Source organism: Cyphomyrmex costatus, unplaced genomic scaffold (genome assembly GCF_001594065.2).
Source record: "Cyphomyrmex costatus isolate MS0001 unplaced genomic scaffold, Ccosl1.0 scaffold133, whole genome shotgun sequence".
Taxonomy (NCBI): domain Eukaryota; kingdom Metazoa; phylum Arthropoda; class Insecta; order Hymenoptera; family Formicidae; genus Cyphomyrmex; species Cyphomyrmex costatus.
In genome coordinates this window covers 201,683-216,828 of record NW_017275315.1, presented here as the reverse complement: position 1 = coordinate 216,828, position 15,146 = coordinate 201,683, and the positions used below count along the sequence as shown (strand labels likewise).

Genomic DNA, 15,146 nt, shown 5'->3' with positions numbered 1-15,146 from the left:
AAAAAGTCAATGATCGACGATTAAAGTAGAATCGAGAAGAATTGATTACCATTATCATCCTGCCTCGTTCATAACGTTTTTCGACGATACTCGCCATAAAGAAGAGAGCCATAAAGAACCGACCGACCCCTTCGAAAGGCAAAGTCCCGAGGACCTCATCGTTCCTTCTCTCGTTTGAGCAATCCCCCTTGTGCACATCCTCTAAAGAAATTTCCCGATTTTATCGTAAACTCTTCTGCACGATATATTAATCTCTAAAGGAAGATACACTTTCATAAAGATACATATCTCATCCTCAAGTATAGACAATCGCTTGTATAGCGTGGATCGCTCTTTAAGGCAACTTCTGCAGTTCAGATTGAAATCCCATCGATACTCTTGAGAATTCACGAGCGAAAAGTTCTCTTAATACAGCTATCGGGTGCACACTAAAAGAATTAACTAAATTTTAATAAATAGTTGTTTGAATTTAGTGTTAACTAAAAATATTTACTTTATTGAGTAAATATTTACTCAATAAAAAATGATAAATGAAATTATAGTAAGTATTTAGTTAGTACTATTCAAACAAATATGGATTAAAATTTAGTAAATTTTTTCATTGCTTTTCCCACTTTTCCCTTCCGACACGTGCACACGCGCGCGCGCGCGTGCCGCGACCTAGGTGAGGTATGCACGAGAAAAGGGTCGCCGCGTTAAACGGCGGGACTCTTTTGTACGGCCCTGTATGGGAGAATAATGGCCGAACCGTGTCTCAATCGTGCTTTATGGGATGTAATTGCGGTCTGGCGAGGGGGGGGCCAGCCTCGCCGATGTTTAAGCTCGACCTGGCCAGCGCCCGCGTTCGTTCGCTCGCTCGCTCACACACGAGCAGTGCGGCGACGAGCAAGGCGGATAGGAGCGTTACGGTTTTAACCTTCGCAACGAAGCACGAAACGAGTTTTCGTCTTCTTGGGGCGCGCCTTCGCCTTCGTGCCAGCGATCTTTGCTCGCTCTTGCGACCGCGGCGATCGTCATCCTCCTCGTCGTTGACTCCGCGAATTGTTCTTCTCCGCGACTGACAACCACACGGCGAATCCGAGGCTCGACACTCCAATTTTTTTCACTCCAGCACGAGCGAGTTTTGTGAGAACTCCAATCATGGGAATCTCTCGTGGAGATCTGGAATAAAACCGGATCCTATCGAGACCCACGTTTGTTCTACTAAAAAGTACCGTAAAATAATTAATATATTCCAAGTAAAAGACATTAAAATCCGATTAAAATCTGATCGTTTGGTTTTGCTCATTTCTCTATTTCTCATGGAAGTAGACCTTGATTCATCTAATAATAAATATCTGTCGCATTTGATCTACTCAATCCTATTCCACTTCCCCCGAGAGACGATCATAAGTCTGTTGATCGGACGATACGACAATGACTTACGACGATCGCCCGTACAAAAATAAGGCGATAAACGGCGAAAGAGGGAAATGAAGGCGAAAGGTAAAGGACTGAGGCAGTAGGAAAGGGTGGAGGACGGACACAAAGGCCAGTGGAATCATCCGAAGTGCCGGACACAACATCGGCGTTAAAGAGGAAATACGACCCATAAAATTTCGATCTACGCGGCGAAGAGACTACGCGATGGAGAAAAAAGAGAGGGTAAAACGGGGCGGCCATGGCGGAATACGAAATCAAATTGCCGGGACGCATCGAAAAAAGCAGTCATCGAGACTTTAATAGTGGTTCTTTGAACATCCGCTGGCTTACCCACCACGCATCGCGAAAAGGATTCGAATAAACGTTCGACTGTGAGCTCTGCGATCATGCGTAACTGTGAGTGAACAAAATCAACGTGAGAGAGAGAGATATTGAAATCCTATAAAAGTCTCCTATAAAAAATTGGCGATAATTTTATCAATCAAAATTGTCATAATATGATATGCCACGATATTACGAAATTTCTTTCTTTGTATTGAACGTTAATAATATACATAAGTCTTCTACTATTATAATACGAGTATTAATTGACACAGTTATCGTAATCTCGGTTTTTAATCGAAAGAAGAACTTTTGTATAATCATTGACTATCAAGATGGACGATACCGGTTGATCTGACAATGCTCGATAAGGCCGCTGTTTAATTTGAAACGATCCTACGGCTCGACAATGCAAAGGCATTCTGCGAAGCGCAAATATTTATCTGGAAGTTTATTCAAGCATCTTCTCCCGCGTCCATCAAGCTGACTCACACCATTATCGTAAAAGCGATCGACGCACTACCATGCCGCATTGAGAGATCTCGCGATACTGAGCCCATAAGCCACACGGATTTAACTTTTGAACAAAGGTTAATGACTAATCTCGATAAGATAAACAATTTACCTTGTGGAAAATATAACGAGCGATTTCTTAACGATTATCGACGTTAATATTAGCTGGCGCCTAATTGAATATCTTGATAGCACTCCGTCGTTTCAACGTTGTACTTCAAAAACACATTAATACATATTCCCTAATACAAACCATTATATAAAATGTTTCGTAATGGTACCCTAGTTTAAAATACAACAGCAAGTGCGATGTAATTTTTTGCACACGTTATAATTTATAAATATATCTTTCCGTAAGACTTACTTATTGAATTAAAAGAATTCAATTACATTTATAATATTGACAGCTATAAATGTAATTTAATCTTCTTTCTTTTAATTCATTCACATAACTGTATTAACAGTTATAAATGTCATTTAATTCTTTTAATTCAATATATGGCAGGCAGTTACAAGTGCTAAAGTGTATGGTCGAAAAAATATTAGAATTTCTAAAGAAACTCATTTATCTCAATCTGTAAAATAAATTTCGATATAAAGCTTCGACTTAAAAAAATTAAGTAAGAATTTTTATATTTAAAAAACCGATAAAAGATTGCAATTATGTATAAGGAGCTATCGACATATTCGATTTATTATTGAAAAATTGAAGATAAAGAAATGAGCGGATCGTTCGATCGGAAGTGAGTGAGGAAAAGAGATGGAAAGGGGGATCTAGTCTTCCGGAAAGATCGCTGTGAAACGAGAAGATCCTTTAGGCATCTTTATTGATTCTTAAGCCCGTCGTCGCTTTTTGTCTCACGTCAAACTGGTTATTATAGAACTGGTTCCGGTTTCGTCACCGGTCGCTATTATTGGCGCTTAACAGCGATTATCGCGTCCTTTCCTTGAATCACGTCGCAAAAAGGGTACTTTAATTTCTTAACCGCGTAAAAATCGCCTTTTTATTATTATTAGCGTCGTGTAAAAAGTGAACTCAAGATGCTAAAATCTCAAATAAGATGATCATGACGCTCTCGTACTAATACATTTTACATGAATGCAGTTCGCATCAATTAAACTTATTTTTTCGATGTTTATATTTGCGTGCGCAATGAATACTACAAATTTGTGTCAGATGTTCATTAGTTAATATAATAAGAAAATAGCGATTACATAGTCAGATTATTTATAATGATTAATGATAGCAATGTAAATAAAAACAATACAAACTAATATGATATAACACGCATCATTAATAAAGCCATGCATGTAAATTGACACTCTTTGAGAACGGAGTCAATATATGCACACTTTCACTGTCCTGAATAAGGATTGTAAAGAATCTTTTCGCGCATCTTATTATAATGATACTTGAATATCGTATTCATTAATTCATCACGCGCGATAATTAGCATTCATTATCTTCGAGTTACGACAGCAATTTCGAGTGCTCTGAAAATGTTTCTTTTTGATCTGTATAAAAATAAAACACGTTCAGAGAGCGTCATTCGCATATTTTGGCATCGAGAAAAAGAACTGTAAAAATAAACTTACAGGTATGATTAACATGACATCACATTTTCGTCTCGAGACGGTCTCGCCATATTCGCCGTCGAATCAAGTTTCGTCAAGTAACTCAATTTTCTAGATCGCAGAATCGAGTCAGCGTCGTTCCACCGGTAATTGGCAATCAATTCTGGAGGTCGACGGGCTCCACGTGCGACGATATTTCGATCACTAACGCTAGCTATGAAGCATGTTTTATTAGGCAAATTACACTTTCTACAAGTCATAACTTTATCGTGTTGTGCAACAGCGATAAATTGTCCTGGGTTAATTCTTTAGGCGGCGCATGAATAAAATATGTGCAGAGTAAAATCTCTCGTATTCTACTCTCGAATTAATAGCCATCCCTTTTTGCGTCGAGATATAATGAAGGTACGACAGCAATTACCATTTGAAAGTTAAGAATATTTAGTGACGTAAATTGACAGATACGAAAAATAAATAACATCTGCCAGTATTTTTATCTCTTTTATCTGGACTTTATACAACGTAACAGCAAATAAAGCTCGCTCGTCGACAAATTGCCGTACGCGATAAGGTTTTTGTGCCACCGTGTTAGCCACTATACCGTTTGGTGCGATTCGGGTTGAATTATAGGGCGATTATCGGACTCGTTTCGTGCCGCGGATACGTTTCCGTGCTTCAGCATAGTAAACTTCGGCACTTCTCTCTCTGGTAAAGGGACCAAAATTCTCACCATCTCCGCGGAAATGGATGAATCTCGATTTTAATCAACCGTTAACTACATCGTTAGCAGCAATTCGTACATAACTTGGGAACGCGCGCGTGGTGCCGCAGCGCGTGTACACGTTCTGAGCAGAGGTGTCGGCTAATCAAACTGGAAATTACACCGACAAACTGCGCGCGAGAGCCGCATTTCGTTGGCCCTGAATGCGGAAAGTCAGCCGAGCGACTCGCAAATTGGCGGATATTGGCAGTCGGCGCGAAACGTTTGGCAGAGAATTTTTGTCAATTAACGGCGGGAAGTTCGTTAGCCGGTATGGAATGTCGGTTTCCACGGGTTTCTCGCCGCGTTGTTTTCGCGGTAATCTTGTTACGAGATCAAAAAATTATTTTTTCAGCCTATCAAAAAACTGAAATGTAATACGAATAATAGGGTTTAAAGCTTGACATTTCTAAAATATTATACACTGAAGCTTTTGATATTTGTGACTAATATAATCACATGTTAATAATTATGTTTATTACTATAATATATACTATAATATATATTGTAATGTTAGTAATAATAATTAAAGTCATAAATGTGTACAGTCCTATTAACAAATATATGTATATAGGGTGTTAAAGAAATTCAGTATTTTATAAATAATAGATAATACATAAAATTTCACCAGATAACATCTAAATTGACATCACCATTACAATTGCAGGAAATTATGGGAGATCACCTCACTGGACCGTAATTCTCTCAAACAAACTATTAGTGTGCTACTTATCTCATTTTCTCTCTTTTCACGTCGTGTGCAACAAGTAGAACAGACAATAAGAGTCAATTATAATAATAACATATAAAATTATTTATATCTCAAAAACGATTGAACTTTCAACCTATATTCATTGAGGTTTTTTTACTCATAATCGATATAATGTGTATTATTTATCATATAAATACTGAACAGTGGAAATATTATCTTTTCCTTGTATTTTAGAGGGGAAGTGCTCTAATTCGCGAAGTTAATGTGCTATACTTTAAAATTTGATTTTTAGTACAAAAAAATTACAAAACTCTCTTTTGTTATAAGACATTTTGACATTGAGTACCTAATTATGAAAAGTGTTACTAGAACTATTATTTTTTATAATGAAGAACCAAAATTGAAAAAATTTCCGGAATTTTGTTTAAACATAATTGTAAAATGAATTTTTTAAGCACTTTGTATAGTTAGCACCAAAAATAATTATAAATAATAATTAAGTTACAATAATCTTTATTTTGGTAGTAATAACTATAATTTGTAGTCATTTTTTGTGCCAACTATGGATTATATATTATGCAGTTATTATTATAGCAGTAATAACCATAATTATGTTAACATGTAATTACAAATACAAAAAACTTTTCTCTACGTACATAGACGTTAATAAATCTTTTCTATCGATAAAATATATTATAGAATAGAATCTTTGTGCAATAAAAATGAGCAAATTATCAGCAAAGATAATGACTAAAAAATTGTACGTTTTTCATATATGTATGTGTATACGCAATGTTTAATTAATTCAACAATAAAGATACGGCGAATGAGAGGAAAAACTGTAGCAATACTTTATCGCAAAAGCAATTTGTTAACGCGAAATCATTCGCCTTGGGATTCCAGCAATTTATTTTTTGCTGAACTGATACGAGATAATGCATGAAAGAAAGGCGGGTGCAACGATTGTCGTTTGGCATAATTAATCGTGGCGATTCTATGACGAATGACAAAGAGCTCCTCGTGGCTTACGACGAAGAGGAGACTGCCGATCGAGGTCTGACGCGAGAGATTTATTTCTGTGGTACGACTCGATGTCGCTGCGGCATCCGGAGAATCACATTTGTATAGACTATTTATAGCGACGGGGTATTTGTCTCGATAGAGGCTTGGACGCGACGCAATGGATCAATCTTACCGCGGAGCACGATCGACATGTGTACGCGAATCAAGGTCTCGAAATAATTGAGTTTCGAAGGAACGTTACAGTAATTGGAAAATTCTATTTCAATAATAACGACAAACAAGTCATACAAAAAATAATCGTTTTAAATATCACAGTTATTTTCGTTTATTGTGAACGCGTATCAATTTTTAATTTCTTCATTAATTTCTTCTTTTTCGCTATAATTATATACGAGTACGTGCATAACTCATCGATAAAAGGTTCCGATTTCTGAAATATCTGAAATCTATAAATGCGAGAGTTTATACAAATAATAATCAGATAGACAAAAATTTATACTTCTTGGCGCTTTTATATTTGGCAACAAAGTACAAAAAAAATAAAAATTATTTTAATTCATAAATATAGAAAAAGAGAGATATTTATATTTCAAAGAAAAATGTTGACAGAAGAACACAATGCAACGCGCGCATGTATACTTAATTTAAAAAGTTGAAGAATTTCTTCCAATATCTCACAACAATTATTCTTTCATGAATAATGCTTATTGCTTTGCACGCGCTTGCAGTCAATTTAATCTCGCACAATATAAAAATAAATTAAAATCGATATTTTATCTCGCAGGAATATTGGAATATGTCGTGCAATCGATGCAATGCGTCATCACATTATGCAAAAGGTAACATAAAAAAACAAAAGAATTATGAAATAATAAACCCATCCATGAAATGTAATTAACATCATAAATTAATCGATATCGCTATAACAAATAATCTAATAATTCACAAGAAACTGCCATCAATAAGTTTCGTTAAATTTTTCAAGATTTTTATTATTCATGTTATTACTGTGAATTTTTTGATGTTTTGGTAGCATCAAGTTTTTTAAAGCTCAACCTAGATCAAGTACCATATTATAAATGAGAATGAACTGCAAACACGAACGAATATCTTGTTTTAATGAGACCGTCGTATTGCTAGTACTGTACTCGCGTATTTGTGTTCCAAATTGAATTCCGGAAGATCCTATCCGCTACACAAATGGATATGAAGAGAAACAGCGGAATTACGATTTAGCAGGTCGATGTATCCATTTAACCACCGCTCTGCCTGTAAGCAATACAAATAACGATTCGCTAGACAAAACAGTAGGTATAAAAGCGGCACACTTTGCATTTTCGATCATCATGCGCGCGTCCCCGATTGACGGTCGAGCGATTTCTTTCGGTTGCCTGCAGTTCTGCACGCGTGTGAGATATTCTCCGCGCACACACGGTACACAAAAGATGAGAGACCAGGCAATGGCACGGGACAGAGGAGCAGAGACGGAGGTGGAGACGTAGGTGAAGAAGGAACGCGGGGGGAGAGCTACGTACAAGGAATTCATGAATACGAGATTGCACTCGAGCAGCCCCGGGTAAAAGGCTGCTGCAGTTACCAGCTACTGCCGCATGGTTAGATCTCGTCGAGACTGAAAGAAGCGACGTTATACACAAAACGAAACGAGGAATGAACCTTTCCCTCTTTTCGATTCATTTTTCTCTAAAGAGAGCGCGACTAGGAGACGCGCAGCTACGAATGTGAGTGAAAATAGCGCAGCGTGTTTTTTTAATATCGCTAATCGTTCGCTCTGAGGAAAAAATTCTCTTCGTCATATGATGATTTCCAAGCTAAATTATTAAATAACGAGAGAAGAACATAAAATAAATGTATGGTTATTTGTTGAATTAATAACAATTAAAATATGTTGAAAATAATTTTCTTTTTCTCTAGAAAATTATTAGAACGTCTCTTCTAACTTTTAATAAATATACTTAAATAAGTATATAAATAAATAAATAAATATATATATATATGTAAGTATTATTTTTGAAGAAAGAATACGTTTGCAGACAGAGTACTATGCATGTTAATTAAACTGATAACTCTAAAATAACTTTGCAATCTCGCAGAAAGATTGTCATCGAGCGACGTGCGCGAGAAATGTATACTTAATAAACGTTTAATAAGCTCACGCGCTATTTCTTTCCTTTTTAAGCAAGTCGCTATGGGCGTTTTTAGTAAGAAGAGTAAATACTCGTCGCTAAATTGAATGAGCGGTAAAAATGTTTCAGGAATGAGGACGATTTGCCGCTGGCGTGATCGAGCTTCGTCCAATCCGATGCGCATATCCTCGGAAGAGTCTGCCCGCCAAAAAACACCAGCAATTACGTGAAATAAGCGGCAACGCTACGTTTCACCGAGTTATCCAACGACGATGGTTAAAGAGCGGGATACAATCAAGGCTGCATCTCATCCCTTTTCGAGGAAGACCACGTGTCTTCGCGGATGCTTCTCGCGTGTCCGTATCCGGTTTCCTCGCGAAGAAGATTCCGCATTCGATTGAGACTCCTACGATCTCCCAACCACGTAATTGACTCCAATGTGTTCCATCGTGTCGGTTCGAAAATTGCACATCTTCGCCAGGATTTTACCCTTAATTCGCCCACTCTCTTATTTACTTGGCAATTTTCATAATTGCTAATTTTCTTGCTTCTCAATTTAAGTTATATTGCCGTTTAAAAATCACGAAGACGTCTTCCCGCCGTGTACAGCGGAAAACTTCTCTGGCCATCGGTCTCCATTCGATCTATTCTCGTACCAGTTCACGGCATACGATCGATATAAATAGATCGATGTAGTACTCGCTCGACAACTCACGCGCATTTGTTCCGTGTCGACGGCAGGGCGGCACAGGATTTGTCGATCTTGACGGTAGAATCTTTCGTTCTCCCTAGTCCTACGTATATACACTGTTCATTCATTTCCTGGTTGTGTCATTTTACTCGTGATACGTTGTCTAGGTATGCGGATGTAATCACATACCGTCGACTTGAACTTGTTTGTGGAATCGATAACATGTGCAAGGGCAACTATATCCGTCGTGGAAATCGATCTAATCATCACCTTTTGCACTGTCTATACTTCCACTATAGAAAATGTGCATACATATTGGGTTGGAGGAAAAGTTTTGTAGTATTTTGTTAGCTCAAAATTGTATATTGTACATTTAAAAAAATAACGAATATAACATTCGATAGAGAAAAAAATTTCAACTTTAAGAATTTGATTTTTTTAATTAAGGTGATGTACTCACATAAACGGTCTTGTTTTCCAATTTTATTATCTGATTTTTTAATTGCGGTACAATAATTTTTTTAACGGAGTTATGAGCAATTAAAATCAAAATGTTCCTTTACTTAACTCGCGAATAACTCAGGAACAAAAAATCGTAGGAACATTTTTTAAAAACAAATTTTTAGGAAAAGCTTTAAGTTTTCACGTTAAACGACAGACTCACAAAGTGAGAACAAAAATTACTCTTTCATCAACTTGTAGTTTTCTATATTTACAAATTACCAAAGTCACATAAACTAAAAAATTATATAAAAACCTTTTGAAAGTAGAGATTTCAAGCTTTAAAACCTCTTTCTTTATTTAAATTTTGTTCATTTCAACGAAGATATTGTATATATAGTTTCGAACTAACAAAAACCGCAAAACTTTTTCTCTAATCTAATATGTGAAAAGTTCTGCTATCCAAACGTTTACTTTACGAGATATTTAAAAAATAACAAATGCTAATCAAGTAACTTCAATTTTTGGCCATATCAATATTTTTATATTAATAATTATCTAACTAAATCTGAATAAAGATCATTTTATTTCTGGTTAAAATTTAGAAAAAGAATTTGTCAAATATGTTATTTAAAAACGTAAACCAAAGTTCTTTAAAAAAATTTTTTTATCTCGATAAAATCGCGCGTGTAAAAAAATTAGGTATTTTTTTCTGCAAAATACAAATTATATCTTCCGATAAAGATAAAGGGAACATTATTACATGGTGCAGGCGCGAGAAAAATATGCGTTACAAAGTGACGACGCGTAGATAGCCCGAAGCCGTGAAGGAGATGGAGAAAGAGAAAGGGGGGCGCGATCCTATCGGAAGTAAAGGATGATCCTGGTTCACACAATCGTGGATCACGGTGATCGTCTACGCCTACGAGGTCCTGCCTTCTCGATCCTGCCACGGATCCTCTGGCGCTCTCGCCAGGGTGAATTTATCCGCGCCGAGATCCTCTTGCGGGATATGCGGCGATATACTATCGCTGTGCCGGTAATATTCGGTCTGTTCCGGTACAGTGATATCGGTGGATCATGCACATTTGCGGCGATAAGCACCATGCGACTACGTCGCGATCTTGAAGCAATTGCTTCCAGGAGCTAACTATCGTCGTCTAATAATAAGATTTTATCGAGACGCATATTGATAGCTTAGAAATATCTAAGATCGAATTAACATAAATCATCCGCATTATATTGGATTAAAGGATCAACTATTGTTAAAACTATCGTTATTCACATTATCGAATCATAAAAAATTTAACGCGGAGACAAAGTAAATGTATCTTTCACGTGAATAATAATTACGTGCAGTAAAAACTTTGATAAATAAATAAAAAGTTATTTATTCGTCTTCTTCATACCTTGCTATTTCTGTTCTTTCTATTCTTTTTAAACAACTTTTGGCGAATCGTGTAAGGGTTCCGTATCCTATTCTCGATCGGCGAAGGCGAGAGGATACCAGGACGCGAATAAACTCTAGAAAGAAGATAGGGGTGAAGGTGGAGCAATTTTAACGCGAGAATGGGCCCCTTAGGCCAAGGTGATCGAAAGCGATATACACGAAAGGAGTAACGAGCTGGCGTCGTTAGTGGCACGCGGGGTATTTAGAGTGTCTGGTGGGAAGGTAAGTAACAAAAAGGGTAACGAATTTCTTGGCCGACGTGTAAGACTTAAGAAGCACGCGGCGCGTCGCCTCGACAGATCAATAGTTTCGCCAGCTGCAACTGAACGAATAGACGATGGAAATAATTAAAGAAAAAACAATGTTCTACCTAACTTATATGTGCGAGGCTTCTGAGATGCTGCTTTTACAAATTGCGCGTGAAATATAAGGAACGTTCTATGCATTTTTTTTTTTCATAAAATGCATGACTTAGAAAGTGTTGAAGAAAAAATCTAAACCTTCAAAAATTTTTGAAAAGAAAAAGAAGCTTTTTGTTATCTCTTAAAAAGGGGAGATTCGCAGCAATACCGAAAAATTTAGCGACCAGATATGCAATCTCTAAAAAAAAACAATAAAATTCTACTGCCGAAAAGAATTCTCGTTAGAGAGATATTCCGAAAAAACTTAACATTGTAAATTGTAAGTAAATTTTAGCTCATAAATTTCTGTAGAATTATTCTTGAAAGAGGTTCTTGTCTGTACAGAACGATGGTCGGTACTACTGCATGCCGTCTACGGGAACGCAACGCGGCAATCGATGTGGGTTCAACGGTTTCGTTAACCTCCCGGCGAAAACGAAAGTCACCGTGTACAGCAACGTCAGAGAGACACAGCAGCAACATTAGCAGGCAGCGCTGCACCATCGCGGTCTCGCTGGAGGAGGTCGACAGCATGGCGCGCGACCTCGATCGAGGACACTTGCTCGGCAAGAATCGCGGATATCCTTTCGGGCTTTTGTATTACATCAAAACGCATTATATGATGCAAAACCGCGGCGTAACGTCGCGCGTGCTAAAAAGCGCATTACGACGTATATTTCGACGCGCTAAAATGAATCTCCTACGTGGCTTACGCTATCAGTACTCCAATACATATAGCGACGTACCTTCGCTGAAATGTCACACCTGAGTGAACCATAGTCTCAAACGTGATTTCGAGCGGCTAAGTATTCCGGGTATCCCACAATTTCTGATATTTCATCTAGACCCGGAAAGTGTAAATTTGTCAAGTATTATTCTATAAACCATACAGATACCTATATCGGAAACCGCAGGTTCCACACAGACAGCACGTAGCCGCTCGATTATACGAGTTACAAATCGTGCATGCAATCGTGTGTCACGATTGTTTTCGCCGACGTTTTCGAACATGAGCAGAAACAAATCTCAATGCAAACATTCGAAAAACACAGAGGCGCGATGAGAACAATCAGAATAAATCGTAAGAAGATTAGAAAGTGTAATAATTATCATATACAGATAAAACAATTAATATATATAAATATATATGATATACAGTTAAAAAAATTTACTGTTTGGTTTAACTGTCCGCATCGTGTTTAAGAACATCAGAGCAACAATCGTGCTATCAATTATTATCGTGCAAAAACTAATAGTTAAGGACAATCATGTTGCTAAATTACCTTGACAAATTATTGTACACAAACATGCTAATTGACACTTCGCCAAAATTAAGCCATACAATTTGTAAATATATCGTTTAATCTCCCCATTCTGTATTACAGATAAATCGTAGTATTTGCTTCGAGAGAGTCACGCAAACGTAAGAAATAATACAAAATCCTTAATTATATGTATAAAAAGTATTATACATATCGTTCAATTCCTTAGTTTTAATGCAAGTTCTTGTTTCGTTATTTATCCATAGATATTCAATGCATATTAAACGGCAGACACAAAGAAAGCAGACGGAAAAATTAACTGTCGCTACGTAATCGTATAGCTTGTTAGCAAATGAATAAAAATAATCACTTTACATAACTCTACTACCACGACCGGATTGTATAACAAATGCGCGACGCGACAGCGCTTTAATGCAACTTTCTCTGCAAATTCACTAAACCAAAAGTTAACAGCTCCACGTTATACATATGCACGAAACCTAATTTGTCAGAAAATATGACGCGAGTAATACGTAAAAAGGTAATAATTCATAAGAGAAACATATATCTTTATTAATTAAGTTAATCCTATCGACTATTTCAAAAACCAAAAAGCTACATTATTTCCAAGAGTAATGTAATAATAAATATATTTTTTATTAAAAAAAGGTATCTCGGATTCCTCTTTAAGTCGTCGCAGGATTCTCTCATTTCGCCATGCAAATCGGCGCAAAACGACAAATACAAAAGGGGGAGCGAAAACAATCGATCGACGAGGAACGAAAGGCGTGGTCGCATGCTATTAGTAATAGTGAAGACGTACCCTGTACCAAGTGGCCACCTGCGAGACGCTCGAAAGGGATGGAGAAGCGGTGTTGGCGGTTTATCCGTAACACAACCGGAAGTGGAGGGTGGTGAAGGGCCCCGAGATAGGCGCGTTTTTTTTTTCGCGTGGCATTTGCGATATTCGTTTGTTCGTTCATACGAAGGGGGGTGGTACGCGCGTTCGTAGATAGGGCCCCACAAGCCACAACACGAGATGATAGTAGCACAGGTGTGGCGGTTGGTGGTTGGTGGCGGGTGTAGAGTATATTTCGCCCCCGTGCAAGGTGAGGCAAAAGCAAAAACAACAACAACAACAACACCACAGGTCAGAAAATACACGATCATTAGCGATCACGCGCATCGCGAGACAAATATATATAAATCTATACACATGAATAATAAATGTATAAATAATACAAATGCATGTACAAATCGTTAAGGTGCTGTACCAGGATGAATTAGATATAACCGCATACGATGAGCATTTCTCTTACAATAAACTATAATATAATAATGGTAATACTCATTTATCAACTCTTTATTACTCGGGTGAAGTGTCCAAGGAAGATACCTCTTCTACCTTATAAATTCATTAAATGTATAAACGGTATTTACACATATTATATTCAGCGCAAATTGTTTTACAATTAAAATTTTTTTTCATTTATGTTCATCTAAAAAATGTATTTAAAAATGTTATTTTTATACATTTTTTAGAAAAATACAAAAAAATTATCAAAAAAAAAACAATGAAAATTGAAATATGATATAATCATGTTGAGATGAAACTGCCTACGTGATTTATGTGAATTACGTTAAAAAAAATCAACGAGTAATGTAAGGCTAATAGATTAATATTTAATTACTTAAATGATTAACGTGATTATCGAAGAATTCATCCTGAGTGCAGCGTATAAATATTTAAATGAGTAAGTAAAACTAAAAATAAAACATTAAATACAAATCAAACTCTGAGAAAATACTGGGACAGGACTAAACCGGTACCAGTATATATTCTTTTTATATTTTCATGCAAGACACATAGTTGTCGTGTATAATACAATCGATGAATCATATACTGGTACCGCGTGTTTAAATCACTTTAAGTCTCCTTCACGTACCTGATACCTAGATCATATAATATTTTTTTTTTGCTATTATAAAGAAATTCATAAATCGATTTGATGGAACGTGAGAGAATTAAAGAAAGTTATTTGTAGCTCGACGAAAAATTGTGAGGAAAACTAAAACAAAAATAAAGCAAGAAAAACGAAAATATCGAGTAAGCAATTGGTTGTTTTTGATGGAGGACTTAACGGGGTTTCTGTGCTATACCTCCTGTGTCCCGGAAGGCAAGCATGTAGGGCAGAAAGACGACACGCGTGAAAATTTTTGCGTGACAGAGAACAAGAAAGAGATAGAGTGAGGCAGAAAAGAGGAGAGAAAGAGAAAGAGGATATGACAGCGTGACGACTTCACAGAAAGCGAAAAGCCACAATATCGATATTCTAGTCTCTATTTCGCCTAACGGGGACACTCGCGCGTGTCTATTCTCAACACGCTTCAGCAATAAAGTGCATCTAACATGTGCTCTTGTGCGGTCGTC

General features: G+C 36.9%; 1 protein-coding gene across 1 annotated transcript in view; it reads right to left on the bottom strand.

Moving 5' to 3' along the window:
• The window catches only part of Prosap (SH3 and multiple ankyrin repeat domains prosap), a 33,073-nt gene extending 19,048 nt beyond the window's left edge, over window positions 1-14,025 (bottom strand). Inside the window, exons 1-2 of the mRNA XM_018551011.1 lie at window positions 14,017-14,025; window positions 13,539-13,556 (exon numbers count right to left, since the gene is read on the bottom strand). Coding sequence (XP_018406513.1) covers window positions 13,539-13,556; window positions 14,017-14,025 — 27 coding nt within the window. The remainder of the gene's footprint in view (window positions 1-13,538; window positions 13,557-14,016) is intronic.
• Between the last annotated feature and the right edge of the window lie 1,121 nt (window positions 14,026-15,146).